General features: G+C 35.5%; 1 protein-coding gene across 5 annotated transcripts in view; it reads right to left on the bottom strand.

The window, feature by feature from the left end:
* APAF1 (apoptotic peptidase activating factor 1) overlaps window positions 1-18,257 on the bottom strand; it is a 48,175-nt gene that overhangs the window by 12,057 nt on the left and 17,861 nt on the right. For 4 of the 5 annotated variants that reach the window (XM_087766818.1, XM_087766820.1, XM_087766817.1 and 1 more), the window contains 14 exons: window positions 17,581-17,693; window positions 16,915-17,046; window positions 16,272-16,510; window positions 15,557-15,724; window positions 14,592-14,723; window positions 11,010-11,123; window positions 10,250-10,428; window positions 8,202-8,328; window positions 5,998-6,123; window positions 5,227-5,358; window positions 3,159-3,284; window positions 1,830-1,991; window positions 1,390-1,518; window positions 555-680 (listed from right to left, as the gene is read on the bottom strand). In XM_087766818.1, coding sequence (XP_087622944.1) covers window positions 555-680; window positions 1,390-1,518; window positions 1,830-1,991; window positions 3,159-3,284; window positions 5,227-5,358; window positions 5,998-6,123; window positions 8,202-8,328; window positions 10,250-10,428; window positions 11,010-11,123; window positions 14,592-14,723; window positions 15,557-15,724; window positions 16,272-16,510; window positions 16,915-17,046; window positions 17,581-17,693 — 2,005 coding nt within the window. The remainder of the gene's footprint in view (window positions 1-554; window positions 681-1,389; window positions 1,519-1,829; window positions 1,992-3,158; window positions 3,285-5,226; window positions 5,359-5,997; window positions 6,124-8,201; window positions 8,329-10,249; window positions 10,429-11,009; window positions 11,124-14,591; window positions 14,724-15,556; window positions 15,725-16,271; window positions 16,511-16,914; window positions 17,047-17,580; window positions 17,694-18,257) is intronic. The other variant, XM_087766819.1, reaches the window with a different exon arrangement.

Below are 18,257 nucleotides of genomic sequence, written 5' to 3'. Positions count from 1 at the left end.
ATTACAAAAAATACAAAGTACAGATTTCTATACTTTAACTGCTTTCAAAATTCCAAGAATATAAGTATTAACTTGGGAGAAAAGGAAAGGTTACTTCGGTAAACGATAGTTCTATTTTCACAGGTTTTAATGAGGCATTACAATTACAGAAATCTATCCTAAATATTAACATGCAAATATATCTAACAATGAAAGTAATATCAAATCTGCTAGGATCCTCAAAAAACTTCACAATTCCTGATTCAGATAAAATCTAAAACAAAATAGAAGGTTACAATTACTCTTGAACAGTCACTGGACTTAATAAGATCATATAAATATACAGTAAATTTAGATATACAGTAAATGAAGTGAAAAAGCCAGTTCATTTTACTGTATATATAATTTTATAAAAAATATTTAAATTTACAAACATACATAAATACTAAGTATATATTATATATAATATAAACATAATATATTATGTAATTTTATAATAACCTATTCCTTAAATGAATAACTTAATAATATCTATATAAATACACATTTTTCGAAAAAGAAAGATGTCATCTTACGCGTATTGTCTGGTCATCAGATGATGTTAGAAATAAAGATCCATCTGGTGAAAATGTCACACAGTGAACCCAGCTCATGTGTCCCCTGCAATATGCTACTTTCGATAAAGATTTAATATTCCATAACTACAACAAAAATATGAAGGAAGAACTCAAATGGATTTAGATGGCATTTACAGGGAAAACAGTGCAAAACAAGTAGCATACTTAATTACTATTTCTTCTAATATTTTCTTCTCATTCTGAAATCAGGTGTAACAAGAATTGTGCCTGCTTATCACATTTCGATGGTCAGGGAAATTGAATCAGCAGCCTCTGACTGCTATAATTTTAAAAGATGAGGGGGGAAAAAAACAAAAGAAAAAAAATCACAGTAAAAAACCAACAAGAACAACAAAAAACCACACAAAAGTTCAACTGACCATGTAGATTGCAAAAACAAAAACCACCCAAACAACAAAAAAAACCCAACCCCAAAACTGATACTTGTACAGGCTTACTCTAGCTGTGCTAGTCACAAAGTCATTCTAGCTGTTTTATTCCTTTGTAGTGAGTTGCCATATTCTGCAGCAGTGTATAGAAGGAGAGGGAGTTTTGTTTGAGTTAAGCAATGGGAAGGCCTATACTCATGAGAGTGACAACAGTAACTTTAAAGAAATTTAGTAGCCTAGTCTCTTTATGTAAATGTGAGTTGTGCTGTTCAGAACGAACGTACAACTTTGAAACGTTATTTCCCAATTGATATTTTCATTTACAAGAAACTATTAAGACAAACATAACATTTTATATTACAAATAGTCTTTCCTGGTATACTCTAGCAAAGACAATCACTTACCTCAACAGAACAGTGAGACAAAGCAACTGCTACTAACTCATCACCAGGACAAAAGTCACAGTATTGGATTGTACTGTGATGACTTACAATGACTTCAGTTAACAAATTGCATGTTTTAACATCAAAAAGCTGTGAACACATAATTACAACAGTTAGCAGCCAGTCTGTATGACTTCACTATACACAAATAGGTTATATGCTCAACAGCGTACATTCTTGAATTTAGAAAGTGTTTCTCTCAGTCAACAAGTTTGTAGCCCACATATTTTTACTTTACACACACTTGAAACCATGCACCTTCTATATGAAACATCTTAATAGCCTAGAATTTTATCTTTAATCACAATTTCTAACTAGATGATCTTTAAGGTCCCTTCCAACCCAAACCATTCTATGATTCTATACTACCTCAAGAAAATTATTAAAAGTGAGGTACTTACCAAAAGCTTATTTTTGGCAACTACCAAAATCATGTCATCGTTTCTGGACCAAGAGCAACATTTTACTAAAACATCCACATCATCCAGTGACTCATCTGCATTTTTGAAGAAATCTTTTATCTCAATACTTTTCAGTTCATTTGCTGAGCGCGCTTCCCAAAGCTGCAATAAAAAGTAAAGGAAATACACAAAACCTCTTTTTACTGATGTGGATACAGAATACAACAGGGAAGAGCTAACTCCCAACCACTTCTAAGGAAGAAGGGAGACGGGGGATAGAATACAAAAAACCCTTTGCTATTTTTCCCGGTCAAGAAATAGCATTAGAATATTCACAAGCCCAGACAGCTTAGACAAAAAACAAAACAAAACAAAACAAAACAAAACAAACCCACACACACAAAAAAAACTCCCCACAACAAAAAAAAAAACCAACCAACAAAGAAAAAAAACCCAACAAAACAAAAAAAACCAAAGAGGATTACACTGTAGCACTCTCCCTGGGTTTTTCCCTCCTATCATTCCAGCTACAATACTGTCTCTTAACAAAAGAATAAAACCAAAAATAACATCTGCTCTGCAACTCTATTAAAAGTCCGCTCACCATGAGAAATCTGGTATACATCTAACTTTGCACCCTAATTTCATTGAGACACCTGTCAAAAGTCTACTGAATATTTCTGTTCCCTCCACTACAATTTTCCTTCTGAATGACAACTACAGCAACCCTTCTTTCCTGATTTAGCAACTCTACAGAAAGATAACAGTGTTTTAAGAACTGCAGTTCTGAAATAGCATAGTTCTGTTGCAACCAAAGGCAATAAAAAGAATATTTACTTTCTGAGGAAAAACAAAACATAAACCTCTCAATTCTCTTCTAGTGCATATGTGAAAAATGGCACATAGAAATTGCTTTTAACGTTTATGTCTACTGATATTCATTTTCAGAGATGACAGAACTTTCAATTAATCTAAAAATGTTTGTTTTTTTTTTTTTTTTTAAACAAGTTTCATTCCCTCCCCCAAGTTTCTTCCCCTAAATACATTAGGGGAAAAAAAAGATGGTGAAAAGTAAAGGATTCAAAATGACGCTAGCTAGGATTTATTTACAACTACAGGCACCCAACTTTTTTTCCCTGGTACTGGACAATTCATTTCAAAATCTTGCATTAAAAATGGGACCAATAATCAACGCTTTCAGTATTTAATTAATTAAAACTGACCATGCAGACACAGAGTTTTCTTATACATATTTTGCATTTTATAAAAAAAAAAAAAAAAAAAATCCATCATCAAAACAAACAGTTGATTCAAAAATACACTGTGTACCTTTACTGTTCCATCTGTTGAGCAGCTAGCAACATATTCATCATTTGGTGAAAATCTACAGTGACTGACGGAATTTACATGACCCATCATCGTATTTCTACAATACTTTTTGTTCAAATCCCAAAGCTGCATGAGAAATAAACATATAAATATCATCATATTCATGAATTATTCAAAGACAAATTGTTCATGTTCTTCTCAAAATCATGCACTGGCAACCAAAACCTCAATTTTTTTTTTTTTTCTTAGTTTTACCCACATGCTCATGGACTTGTTCCTGCGCCCCAGGCTACCCCACAATTTACCTCCATCTGCTAATGTGCATGAAAACTATTAACATCAGAATTACATAGAACTAGTTAGTTAAACTTTCTGTACAGTGCAGACAAGGCCCTTGAATGGCACAAAGTTACTGAAAGTTTCCTCAGACTGAGGAAGAAGCTTCCTCTTGCCTCTATTCCCTTTCAACTTTGAAGTTCAGACTTATCTGGCTTATACATGAAAATAAAAATGAAGTCCCTCAGGTTAGTCTTGGACAGTCTGAATATCATTCCTGCCACATCAATACTAACAAAGTTAAAAGAACATTCCCTATGTTTTTTTGTTAAGGGCTCCTCCTCCCCACCCCTCTCACACACACTGTTTTCCAAACCTATAGCCCACACTTCCATTCTCTGTTTCGAATTTTTTTCCCTTTCTCCTACAGAAAAAAAAAAAAATCATGCATTTGACTGTTCAAATGAGAACTCAACAAGAATAGTCACTTGTACGGTGTTCTCTGAAAAAAAATTAGGCCCTTTGGATTATTGTGCATACTTCAGTTCTGTTATTCATTACTCATGAAAGTGTCAAACACTGTCTAAAATCTTAACCACATTTACAGAATAAAAATTGTCATTTTAAACAAGTCCCTTCTAAATCTACCTGTTCCAAGGTGTCAGTCTCAGACAGCAAATGCATCTCCTGAGACATCCAGGAGGTCAGCATGAAAGCCTCTTCTTTCCACCTTGACATCAGATCGTAACTGTATTTTACCTCTGGTTTACACACAAACACAAGCTCTTGCAAGAACTCTTCAGATGAGACTTCACACTACAATTAAAACACCTCACATCCTGCTAGCTACAGCTGGAAGAGACAGTTGTCCCCCCCACTAACAATCTCACTCCTTGCTATCTACTCCCAGCAGTTCTCTTGCACTGGAACTGGACGATTCAGCCACTACAGGGAACTAAACAAGCAGAAAACCAATCCCACCAAACAGAGGGTTTTGCCAAGTTGGCTCCTTGAACCATACCACTGCAGATCAGCACATGCACTGCAACAAAGGCAAGAATATGCAGCCAGGGCAGTAGGACCATCATCTTCAGTGCCAGTTAACTACATGATTTGCTTAGTTGTACTGTGAAATTGCACTCTTATTTGCCACAGTCTAGGTCTTACTTGATTCTTCTGTTTTCCCCCTTCCCTCAGATGCAGACTTCGGTTGCCTGGTTTCTGCTCTTTCTGTGTATACATACTGCCTCCCAATCTGAACAGTGCCAGCTGGTTAACCTGACAAACCTCTTGCTTTGATTACTGTTATTTTGTTGGCTTCCACCTTCATTTCTTTACTATGTCCAATCATTTTAATAAAAAAATGTACCTGCTACACTTCCATAGTGCTTTCCCCCCCCCCCAATCTTTCCACATCCAGTTTTTTATGTTATTAATGTTTTCAACCCTAAATTTCTGCCTTCATTTTTCTTATGCTGTTTTTAATCAGGTATTTCACTCCCATATGCTCCCATTCCCATTCCACCCTCCAAAAGCTTTGCCAAAGCCCTCAACTTCATGCCCTACCAATAGAGGACTCGCCCATTCTCCTTCACTGAGCGCAAACATTCCTGGTCTGCCTTGTTGAAATCTGATTACAGAGCTGTAGTCAGTACTCTTACTCTGTTGCCATCTCTCTTCTACCAGGCTCATTAAAAAAAACTTAATTTATAGTCTTTAAATATATTTATACATCAATAATTATCCTGTTATGATAAGCAGCATGAGAATAATCTCAACCTTTTCCACTTACTTTGATGAAAGTGTCATTTGAGCAGGTGGCTAAAAGATACTGACCACTTCTGTTATTGAACTGGCAGCAATTGACCTGCTCTGTGTGTTCTTCATATACACACCTACACTGGCCTGTTCTTGAATTCCAGATCTAGATAGAATTGAAGAATGAAAAAAGACTTTTAAATGTATTTAAAGTACTTAATTTAAAAAATCTAAAACTATGTTGAAATACAGATAAAGGCCTAAAACATTCTTAATAACACCTCAAAAATGTTTTGAAGATAAAAAGGAAAGCATATTTATTTACACTTACAAGAAGTTATTAGAGGAAAGGTCATAATTCAGATTAGAATCTGATAAATACTGGAATTTCACCAAGGTTTTGCTACAATACCGAGGAATTAAAAATTCCAAATAATTTACATGTAACAGAAAAAAAAAACATAAAAAAAGAATTATGGATACATTCATCTCGTGATGGATAGGATTGGACTCACACATGTTCTACTTAAAAAGAATCATCTGATAATACAAGTAAAATAAGTGGTAATTCTTTCTGTAAGTATTATGTTAACATTAAGCACCTTTTACGTTATGTAATAAGTGGGGCTTTGCTGTTTGTTGATTGGTTAAGTAGTGAAGTATCCACATAAGATTTAAGACAGTTAAAAAAAACTTTAGTCTTTACTATGTTATAAATAAATAAATCTGCTCTGCTTGAGTTGGTTAAAAATGAAATTAGGATTATTAATTTGAAAAAAATATTGTCTGCTTCCCATTTCCTTACCTTCACTTTTTTATCAGCTGAACAAGTTGCTACAAATTCACCATCTGCAGAGAAAGCGCAACAAAGTATTTCATCATCATGGGCACTTATTTCCAGGAGTCTCTCTCCACTTTCTGCTTTAAACACCTAAAACAATAAACAATAAAATCTTGTAACTCGCATACAATTTTAAAACACAAATATAAGTCCGTTTTCTCTCAAACAGCTCTCTTTATATAAGCTCTTCATAAAAATGGTTTACTTTTGAAAGCATTTATAATTTCAGGGAAATTAACACAATAATTATAAAAATATTTGAGCTTCAATTTTGTAAGGATGATAGAAATTGTTAGGGAGAGAAATAGTGAAAACTGATTTTTAAAAAAATATTTCTGTATGCAATGTGCGTTTCATTAACGACTTTTTCTACCCTCACTCTTCAAGCCTAAATCCATGTCCTTTCTCAGTATTTTTTAATAGTACTGTAAACCACTGTATCTATTAACAAAATCTAAACTATTCTTAAAACTACCAATTCCAGGTTTATATATATGATATCCTTCTGTGGAAAGTAAGAATTTCAGCACCAATTGATGATGGGGGACAAACCAGAAAAAAGAAGTAGTGAAAAGTCATACAGGATGACAGAAGTCTCAGTCTTGAGCTAGTCATAGGCAATAAAAGCGCAGATAGGGAAAAGTGTCACATATTAATCGATTTCCCAAAATTCTGGGATTTAACTTTAAAATGGTGGGGTGATGCAGGGGGGAAATCAGGTCTCCCTTTCCTCCTTAGGTTACATATTCTTAATTATTAAAACAAATCACAAAGTGTTCTTTACAGCAGCGTTCAGGATACTACAATTGTGAAGTCCCCGTTTTTTCCTTTACTTTTTCACTGAATGGGAATATCAATGACCATGAAATGGTTGGTATTTGTTCAAATAAGAACATAAATACTGAAGTAACAGGAAATCTACATTTACAGTAAATTCTGCAGAATATCTGTTCTTAATGTAGCAATCATTATTTTTTTATTTTACAGAAACAGTAGAAGTAGCCTTGAAAACTGAAAAGCTTAGGTCATTATTAGAAAAAACATGAATAAGTTCAAAGTTAAACAATGAAAAAGGATTATTGCTAATTTTCCTATTACTTCTTCAACAAAAGTTTAGTTTAAATGCAACCGCAATCCACAGATTTTACTTTTTTTGGCCAGAAAATGAAGGGAAAAATAAGCAATCTGCAGCATCAATAATGAGGCCATTAAATACAGAAGCCCAGCACAGTAACTTCAGCACAGCATAAAACGGGTACATCCACCAGGCATGTCCTTAAGTGGATGCCATGATCGTAATATTGTAGAAGCCAGCAAATAAAATAAATAAACTAAAACACAATAACACCACATTAAGTAGCCAAATGAACAGCAACTAAGCACCACTAATATTATTACTTTAGTATTCAACTTATCAAGCACCCAAAACAATACCAAAGGCTTGCAGAAAAGTTGTTCTTTTCCCTTACCTTTGGCTGTCTGGAATATGGATACTTTACCAGGTTACTGGCTGGCTGATTGCTAGTTTTCTTGAGAGCTGGCTGGCTCCCCTCCCGGCAGACTGCTGGCAAATTTATATTAGTCACTTTCCTCTCTGTCTCCCCTAATCCATTTCCTAAGCACTTTGGGCCCGTTTCCAATCTAATACTGTCCTCAACTTCAGGGGTTCATTTTTCTCCCCGGATTTATTTCTTTTGCATCTGACAATTTACTAATTAAGCACCAAAGTAGCATAATGTCCATTATCATTCCATGGAAATAGTAAAGCTATAACTAAAACGTCTTACTGTTTCTCAGTTCTGTAAAAGGTCTACTGTGACTAGAAATAACATTTTTGCAGGCAAGTATTGAATATGCTGGGGCGCATTACTTAGGCTGTGAGCTTTTTTGTATCATTAAAAGGCGTTTCACATTCATGTATTACACTGGTAAGGGTATAAACCCTGAAATCACACAGTTTAGCTTTTGAACTAGAAGATAATGCTTACTATTCTAAACACGCAACTTGATGCTTGTGTAATAATACATCCTTATCAATCATTTGTCTCCAATATGTTCTAGATCCCTTATATCTCTACATAACAGCACAAGAAAAGCGACAGGACTGTTAACAAATGTTACCAAAATAGTACACAGCATCTCTTTTCACTCATGCATAGCTATCTTACCTGAAGTGTTTTATCAGCTCCACATGATGCTATTCTTTGTCTATCCTTAGAAAAGCAGGCATGATAAACTGCATCTCTATGTGGACGAACAACCAGACGGTAGAGGTTTTTCAAGGATTTTTTGTTTCTACAGGGTAAGACAGTTGATTTTAGATGAGCAGGATTTCCTAGTGTCTTTTTATTAGTCAAAATCCTCTATAAAAAGATAACATTTTTTTCACACACCTTGAGCAGCCAGCTTTATAACAAACCAACTGACTATACCTTACTTCTCAGCCTTTCCGCTGAAGTAATAAAGGAAACAAATTCCAACATTCACTCAGAGTTTTTATTGCACTCCAATATTACAGCTTAGAGATCAAGTAAGATAATATGTGCATGAGAAATTAACATGATGCAGTGCAACAGCTTTGCCCATAAAGTAAGACACGGACTTCCTAATGACATTTTATGATCTGATATGCACTATTTCCAAAAATGAATTTCTTCCTGAGAATTCTTGTTCTCCTGCAGGTTCCTTTTCAAGCCTACTCAAAAATACTTGTAAATTTGTTTAGATCTTAGTAAATTTACTTAATTTTCACAGCAATGACTCGATTCTTATCACTAGATACTTAAATAAAATCTATGACTATCACTGCATTTCAATCAGAGATTAAGTACAGAATCTAACACACCTTAGATTGCTCTTGCCTCACTTTAACAAAAAATTAGAATTAGTAGCAATCATAATCATCCTGTTTAGCTAGATCGTAACACAGAAAGCTGTCACTGTAATAAGATGATTTTTGGTGATGAATAGATTGTTACAAGATTAATTTTTTTCTAGAGTCAAAATGAAACAATGTACTTCAAGTTTTGATCATCACCAGTTTCAATTTTCAGGCTTAGCATTTAAATAATGGGTAAAACATCTCAAAGTAGCTGCGCTTTAGAATGAAAGCTATTTTTCACTGCAAAATACTGACTCATCTAAGACAACATATTTTTTCTTGCGTATTTTAATAAAGCTAAAATTGCTGGTCAAGAGAGCAGTGTATCCACCTACATATCCTACAAACCATTTTTAGAAACTTGCCCTAGGATGGGAGACAAAAACATACGAGTCTGTTCTGTTGATTTCAGTCATAAGTTCACCCTGTTCTTCAGCATAAGTCTCCCACATCCAAGGTGATAGCCCTGAACTACCTGGAGATTGACTCTCCCGAGTTGTGCAACTGCCGAGCATTTTTGTTAGAATTCTGTTATCTATGCAAAATGAAATAGCCAAATATTCAAAGAGAAGACCTGAATTCAAGTATGCCTGGATTAATCTGCCTGGTTATTACCATAATTACCTGACATCGAGTCATTCTGGTTTTTAACCACCAAGTACTGCAGATATCAGAACAGAAACATCAAACAGAAGAATCTAACAGAGACAGTTACATGATCAAATGGCTACTGAACTATGCTGGAAAAATGTTTTGATGTGTATATTTTTTCCTTAAAAAACTTCCAAAAACATGAAACCAGCAAACAATTAATTAAATAGGAGAAATTTCAAGATTGGGTAGAGATGACAAAGCCTTTTAGTATTTCCCATCTTGCTACTTTCAAAAACTTTGCAAGTTAACACAAATGCTCTCCTTTTTAAAGCGTACATTTTACTAGAAAACCTAAAACCATACTTTAACATACCCAATACTTGCACTACAATTCTAACTTCTTTCAAAAAAGCGCCCCAAAATCCATGTATTTAGAGAAGTTTCAAAGCATCTTACTTTCATCTTTGTATAGTGACTTAAAAGGAACAATCGTTGAGTACAGAAGTAAATGTATTCCTCTATTTATTTCTATGTAATTATTACTAATTTGTGGCCTTACATATCCAGAGTTCCCCTCCTCCCATAAGCTCTTGAAAATTGTTTCACTTTCTTTCCCCAGAAAAAACACAGCAGTTCTTAAAAAGGTCCTTATATTAGACATACACTGTATTTAGGTGTACATTAAATTATTTTCTTGGATCAAGGGATCAGCATATCAGCAGACGGACTGCAGCTACTTACATCCATTCCAAATAAAATGCTCCTTTTTCTCTTTGAGCATGTAGCTTGGCTTGTTGATACACCTCTGATGTCTCTGGTTGGCAAAGACCCAGCTGTATAATGTCAGGAAACGGTTGCCGTCCAAGAAGGTGCCCATTTAAAGACAGAAATTCCTGGAAGTTCTCACGTACTGTGCTATTCTATGTACAGAGCAGATAATATTTGATAAGATAGAAAGTGGCTTTATTTCATAAGTGCTCTTTGCTTTTTAAATTTTCTATACAGCTAATATTCTTACAGAAGCACTTAGTTCTATTTTTCTATTTAGTTCTACTAGCAAGTACATCTCGTAGACCGAAATATTTCATTATCCTATTCAGGAAAGCATATTATCCTAATTTTTCAAATAAAGGATATTGGCAACAGCAATTGACTCAATAAGCAGTCAGTGTGACATATCAGAAAGACTATTCCAAGTGGCGAACAAAATTCTGCCCCTCCTCAAAAGCAGAGTACCATATGAACCCACCATTCGCTATTGTTGTTAATTGAGTTCCATGGTCAATTACTTGGGTACACACTGAAGTTACAACTAAACTGAAAACTAAGTTTTCTTCATTTTTCTCTTCTCCAAGTTAAAGTTTAACTTGGTACTGGTTTTATGTTTCAGTTTTTTAAGGTTCCTATATCTCTCTTATATATGAATACATCCAACAAAATGCAATTAAACATGGAAAAATATATTTTGAACAGACTAATCATTTACCTTTTAGTATCATACCTTTTGATCCAGGATTGAACTATATTCTACATATTCATGAATCAGATGAGCAGGCCCTAGCAATTCCGTTTTAGCTTTAATCCAATCTAGAGAAAACATAAGATCATGGAGTTCCTACAAGAAATACAAATTTAAGTTCAGAGCACGAGTTCCACAACAGAATCTACTTAAAGGCAAAAAGAAAAGCACAGGAAATACATTAGGTATTTAATATGCTTTGGGACAATTGTCTTAGGCAATTTTCTGTTTCCTCCATCTTACTTGATCAGGTATGAAAATTCTGGGTATAGAAGGCTAAGCTTGTTGGTTTAATGCAAAGGACTACTCTGATACAGCTAGTCAAAGAAGGGATGGAGGTACAAAGCAAACCTTGACTTTCATAGCACACAAGACCTGGTTTAAGATACAACTCTGAAAAAGCTTCTTCTAGTCCAGTCTGTCAAAGATCACTCTGCTAATAGTGACCTGTTGTTCTTCCTAATAGATGTTGAATTTGAATGAAAGCAAAAAATCTGGTATAGTTGTGTTTAAGTTAAAAATGAGAAAGCTACTTAAAAGGCAATCAGAAACTGCAAACAGAATTATTAGTATAGAATACACTATTTCAGTTGGAAAGGACCTACAATGAGCACCTAGTCCAACTGCCTGACTACTTCAGGGCTGACCGAAAGCTAAAGCATGTTATTGAGGGCATTGTCCAAATGCCTCAGAACACTGGCAGGTTTGGTGTATTGACCACCTCCCTAGGAAGCCTGCCCTAGTGTCTGACCACCCTCTTGGTAAAGAAATGCTTCCTAATATCAAGTCTGAGCCTCCCCTGGCACAGCTTTGAACGATTCCCACATGTCCCATCACTGGATACCAGGGAGAAGAGTTCAGCACCTCCCTCTCCACTTCCCCTCCTCAGGAAGAGAGCAATGAGGTCACCCCTCAGTCTCCTTTTCTCCAAACTAGACAAGCCCAAAGTCCTTAGCCACTCCTCACAGGACATGCCTTCCAGCCCTTTCACCAGCTTTGTTTTCCTCCTCTGGATGCATGCAAGGACCTTCACATCCTTCTTAAACTGTGGGGCCCAGAACTGCACACAGTACTCCAGGTGAGGCCGCACCAACGCCGAGTACAGCAGGATAATCACCTCTTTTGACGGGCTGGTTACGCTGTGTTTGATGCACCCCAGGATGCGGTTTTCCCTCTGGGCTGCCAGGGCACACTGCTGACTCGTACCGAGCCTGCTGTCGGCCAGCACCCCCAGATCCCTTTCTGCAGGGCTGCTCTCCAGCCACTCCTCTCCCAGTCTATACTTGTGCCCGGTGTTACCCCGTCCCAGGCACAGAATCTGGCATTTGGACCTATTAAGTTTCATCCCATTAATCATTACCCAATGCTCCAATCTACCTAGATCCCTCTGCAAGGCCTCTTGTCCCTCAAGAGAGTCAACAGCACCTCCCAGTTTGGTATCATCAGCAAACTTGCTAATGGCACATTCAACTCCTGCATCCAGATAGTTGATAAATATATTGAACAGAACTGGACCTAGAATTGAACACCAAGGAACACAGCTGGTGGCCAGCCGCCAGCTGGATGTAGCCCCATTTGCTACAACCCTTTGAGCCCTGACATTCAGCCAGTTCTTCACCCAGTGTGCCGTGAGCCCTCTCATCCCGCAGTTGGACAACTTGTCCAGAAGGATGCTGTGAGGAACAGCATCAAAAGCCTTACTGAAGTCCAGAATAACTATATCCACCGCCTTCCCTTCATCCACTAAAGGGTGACCATAGAAGGATATCAAATTAGTTAAACAGGACTTTCCCTTTGTGAACCCATGTTGACTGTGCCTGATGACTGCATTATTCTTTAAATGCTTTTCAATAGTACCAAGTATAATCTTCTCCATAATTTTTCCAGGAACTGAGGTTAGACTAATAGGTCTGTAGTTTCCTGGGTCTTCCCTCACACCCTTTTTGCAGACTGGAATAACACTGGCTCACTTCCAGTCAGCGGGGACCTCCCCAGACTCCCAAGACCTGTGGTAGATGATTGAGAGGGGTCCTGCCATAACATCCGCTAGCTCCTTCAGTACTCTGGGATGAATCCCATCAGGCCCCATGGACTTGTGAACATTCAGCTGACACAGCTGGTCCCTTGCAATTTCAGTGTCCATAAATGGAAAGTCACTGTTCCCACACTTGTGGCCCTCTGGCTCAGGGGAACAGGGCAGCCCAAGGTCTGTCAGTGTTATTAAAGACTGAGGCAAAAAAAGCATTGAATGCCTCCACTTTTTTTCATCCCTATTAGTCAGATGGCCATCTTCAACAAGTATCAGTCCAATGTTTTCTTTAGACCTCCTCTTGCTATTAACATACTTAAAAAAGCCTTTCTTGTTAAAAAAAAACCAACATACTTGCTAAGATCAGAAAAACTGCTTAAAGACAACACTACACAGGCTCAAAGTACATTACAATTTAAAATCAGTAAATACCAGAAGGATTAAAAGATTATCATGGTTAACCAAATAAAAAGAATACCTACTGTCTTTATTAGCCTTCCAACAAATAGAAATCATGTTTAAATAATGAGAAATAAGTAATATAAAGAGTGTAAACTCTGGGAAGCATACAGTCATAATGAGACAGATTAAAGAACTCTCAGAAGCTAATTCTACAAAATGTAGAAAGGCTGATAATAAAAACATTGTTCCAGTACTTTGAAATTAAAGAGACTGAGATAATGAAATAAGTATGATCCAAAAACCCTAGATCTGTAGCCCACATTAATTATGAAGGTTCCTGTAAGATATAAGTACACAAAGTATATTTTATATGATGAGTCAGACAAACCATCTCAAAAGAGGTTCAGCTGAAAAGGTTCAAGTACATGTGAAATAAAGCAGTTAGCAACGAGGACCAAATGCTATTCAGGGCAAGAATTCTAAAGACATTCAAGTGAAACTACTGAAGTATTAATCTTGCTGCATGATTCGCGTCTTATACTAACTCAGTACCTAAAGAACAGTAGGTGGTAAAAAATGACAGCGATTTTTTAAAGGCACCAAGGCAATCCCAGGAACAAGAGGTTTGCCCATCTAACTCTTGCTAGATTTGTTTATTGCTGTTAAAATCTGGTAATACATAGAATGAACTTTTACACATAAAATCAGTATGACAGGAAAAAAAAAACTAACGACTTCTGTAGAAAAAAGTAACTAATCCATTCAAATTCTCTGAAGAAATCAATTTACTTCTATTATCATACAATAAAGCAAGCTTGGGTTTTCAAAAAAGTTTAGAGATTTCTTATCAAAGCTTCTTCAAAAGGAAAAGAAAAACACAAGCTATTATGATACAAAATAAGAAATCTTCTCAAGAACTGGTTGAAAAGACAAGACACAAAGGGTAGAAATAAAGTAGTTTTCATAACAGACATTGATTACCAGCGGAGTCCCTAAAGGACTCTATGTCGAGTGTTTACCTATCTGCACAAAAGCCTGGGAGAAGAGAGGTTCAAATGGGAAGAAGCCTGGGGGGAAAGGCAGGGGTAAGAGTGGGTCAAGAAGAGAAACACAGGACACTAGTCAGAACTCACCTTCTGCATGTTGGCACCAGCCATGTGATACGCAAGAAAGTTATACCAGTACATGCAATCCTCTTGAGATGGAACAGGCGTACTAAGTTTGTAATATTTCTTGTACTGTTTTACTATGTTTTTATGTAGCTCCTGCAATGTGAATCAAAACGCACTTTCAGTTCATACTATACCAAGATATGGACTGGTTTCAGTATTGAGGAATTATAATTATTATTAATATTATATTGTACGTAGTATTGAGGAATAATATTATTATTTCTCAATCGTTATATGTCAACAAATGAAATAAGAAAAGCTTACCTTCCAAAACTGTACACTTAACCTAATTTATTGCTTAAAACTTCTCCAGAAACATTCTCTGGATATTAAAAGACAGAAAAGCAAGCTGTTAAACTTCCTTCTTAAGTTGAGAACAACTATCAAATCACTGTTCACATTAAATGTGGACAGCCAACAAAAAAAGACCCTTACATATTTAGATCTAAAGCAAGTCTAAAAACTTGCTTTTTCTTCATATCTACTCTTTCTGCCCAGTCCTTCAGAACTGATAGACTTATTGGGCCCAACTTATAGGTCTTCTCCCTGCAAGTATTGCCTTAAATTGAAGAAAAAAAAAAGGAATAGAAAGCACTTCTCTGTATTAAAGAAGAAACTTCTGTTCTGGTAGGGTCTTGATGCCTTTGGAATCATCAGTGGAACATTCCACCTCCTGCTGTCTTTGAGAAATAATGGATATAGAGTCTTCTCTCAGTTTAGTTTCTTAGCTCCAAATGGAACCATCATGAAATCACTCCACAGTTTCAAGTTGAAAATAAATGTTTTTAATTAGTCAACCTTAAATTTAACTGCATTGTGGACCTATTCTATGAAGCCATTCTGGATACTATTTAACAGAGGAGTATTTTCTGAAGAATGCCCAGCTCTGGAGAGTAAAGTTAAAAGTAGATTAGTCAATACCCTACCTGAAGCTGGTTGTGATTCTTCTCTGTAAGAAAGTCAAGTTGAAGATCATGTAAATAATAATGGAATGACTTCCCATTACGATCACAGAACAATAGCGATTTGTTAACAAATTCCTGTAGTATATCTTCAACTTCTTCAGTTTCCATATCCCAAAGAATACAGAGAACCTAAAAAAGCACACATTAAGACAGAAAAGAATCAGAACTGTACATATTGTATGAATATCATAAAAGGCTACCAATTAACTGACAACAAAACACATGCTAACAAATACAGACATATTACAAATGGTAATAAATTCAGTAAGTTACCAATTCTTCCCTACCAAACTATAGGACAGATAATACAAGTTATCCCATCTTTTCTTTATTTGTGCTGATTTATGGTGATCATACCTTTTTCTTAAAGGAAACAAATTTCACATGACAGTTTTTAAGCCTTCAGAGAGCTCAATTACTATCTAATTAAAGAACTATATACGGAATGCACATTAAACTAACATTATGAATACCTTTATTCAGTTACAATTTTTAAAAAGTTTCACTACAATAAAAGTCATGTTACAATAATGGACCTGACCTACCCAATCTAGCAATTACCACTAAGTTACATACAACATAAGTTACACACAAAAATTATAAATTTTATGAATTCTTTAAAGTTATTGCTTGTATCTCACTAAAAACAATGACATTTCTGCATTGCTGTTATTACCTTAGTAGGTACTTTAACATCTTTTGGGAGGATAGAGAGGTCTTTATAGTAGTCTTTATAATTGTCGTTCAGTTGCTCAACACTTATGGACATTGCTTCATCAAGGGCTTCATAATCATAAGATGACGACTTTCTTATTCTTTTAAACTGCTTATTCTGCAGCTGTTTGAGATAGTATTCCCAACGACTAGGGAAGTCTCGTAACAATGCACCTATCAAGGATATCACAAGAGGAGAACCTGCAGGAAAAGATTAAATTAATCTTAGAGGTTTTCAAGAAACACGATCCAATAGTTTAGTCAAGCAGTTGAATAAATCAGGTAAATTTCCTAATACATTGATTAAATTCTTGAGGTGTGGAGAACAGACAAACAAAGCATGTCATCCACGTAGACATCTGCAAACTCACCAAATATAAGTCTAACAGGGAGGTGGGAGGAAGATACACTGAAGAAAACTACTTAAAAATCAACATGAGACACTTCTATTTAGTTTAAAAAAACAAAAAGCATTTGACAAACACTTGTGTTTTACTTAAGGCATACAGTATTGAAGAATGTTCTCTCCTCTTTCTAGGTCAAAACCTAGAAGAAAAAAAAATACGTTAGGTGGTAAATGGTACGTTAAAGATTGGCAAGTATACCTTTGCATTCCCTTACAAGGCAGTTAGCTTGTTCTGGCAGTTCTGATATTTTCATATTCACAAATAGGGATAAAATCTCCAGTCCTTTCTCATGTGCTAGTCCACTTTCAACATGAACCTCATATTTATTGCCTAGACATAGAAACATGGAAAAAATTTTAAAAAATGTGAAAAATCCTGTAGAAATTGAGAGTATTTTCCAAGTAAAATCTGGAACAAAGGACCTGGCTCATTATTTTATGCATAGTATTTTATATGCTTAGTACTAAGAAGAGTATAAATTCTACTTATCAGAATCAAGTTTGCACTAGAGAGACAAAAAAAATTAGACAATAATCTAATAATTAAAAATGCATTATGGGCATGTCATAGCAGTGACTGCTTAATAGCATAGAGATAATCAGTCTAACAGCAGCAGTGTCACACACATTAATTTATCCTGTTAAGAATCATTCCACTCTTCAATTTAGACATATAACTTTCAGAATAACATATAACATTACTTCAGGAAGAGCATAAAGTCTTACAGAGCACAATTCTAAAACTTTGTCACTTGTGTACAAGTTAATAGACATAGATTCTATCAGATTCTTTTAAAAGTTCACAGGAACAAATTGCATACGTATACACACAATCTGTGGTGCAAGAGAGGAAACTGTTCCTTACCAGCCACAGCATCTGTTACACTCCTGTCCCTGCTGGTGATAAGAACCTGACATTGATTATCAAATGCTTTTAATACCCAGGAATCCCAAATGTCATCCAGGATCAAAAGAGATCTAGTGCAAGAAGAAATATTGCAGATTTCAGATCAGCTATTAGTGCTAAAATACAGTATTTAATTTTAATAATGAAAGAATGTTTTCAGAATTTAAAATGTATCACTGCATAATTTTTTTATATTAACATGTAAAATATCTTAAGAGGGCATTAAACACTGTGCAAGAAAGCTGAATGCAAGTATCTCAAAAAAATAAGTTTTTACCATTTATTGCTTTATAGCTACAATTGAATTGTAAACAATAAAGTTTTAAGAAGTATTTCCATTAGTAGGTGCCAGGAAAAACAGAAATATTTACTCTGTTTTTCATGTCATCAGATACCATAAAGGAAGAAAAAGTTGCATAGGACTAGATAATAACTCTGCTTGACACAGGCTAGTGACAAGCTTTGTGGGAGAAACCATTTAAGTTTCCTTTTGACTCGAGAGTTTTCAGTTCTGTTTTTGTATCTTTGGAAAGCTATATGAGATTAATCCTCTTGCGAAGGAATTGTCTTGGATGATGAGGCTCTTTTTACATAAACAGCATTTTATAATGACTACGTATTCAAATCCTATGGCT

Source organism: Nipponia nippon, unplaced genomic scaffold (genome assembly GCF_047370975.1).
Source record: "Nipponia nippon isolate SJK-2023a ecotype South Korea unplaced genomic scaffold, ASM4737097v1 scaffold_3, whole genome shotgun sequence".
Classification (NCBI taxonomy): domain Eukaryota; kingdom Metazoa; phylum Chordata; class Aves; order Pelecaniformes; family Threskiornithidae; genus Nipponia; species Nipponia nippon.
The sequence above is the reverse complement of the archived record's forward strand: the minus strand, read 5'-3'. Positions and strand labels throughout refer to the sequence as shown.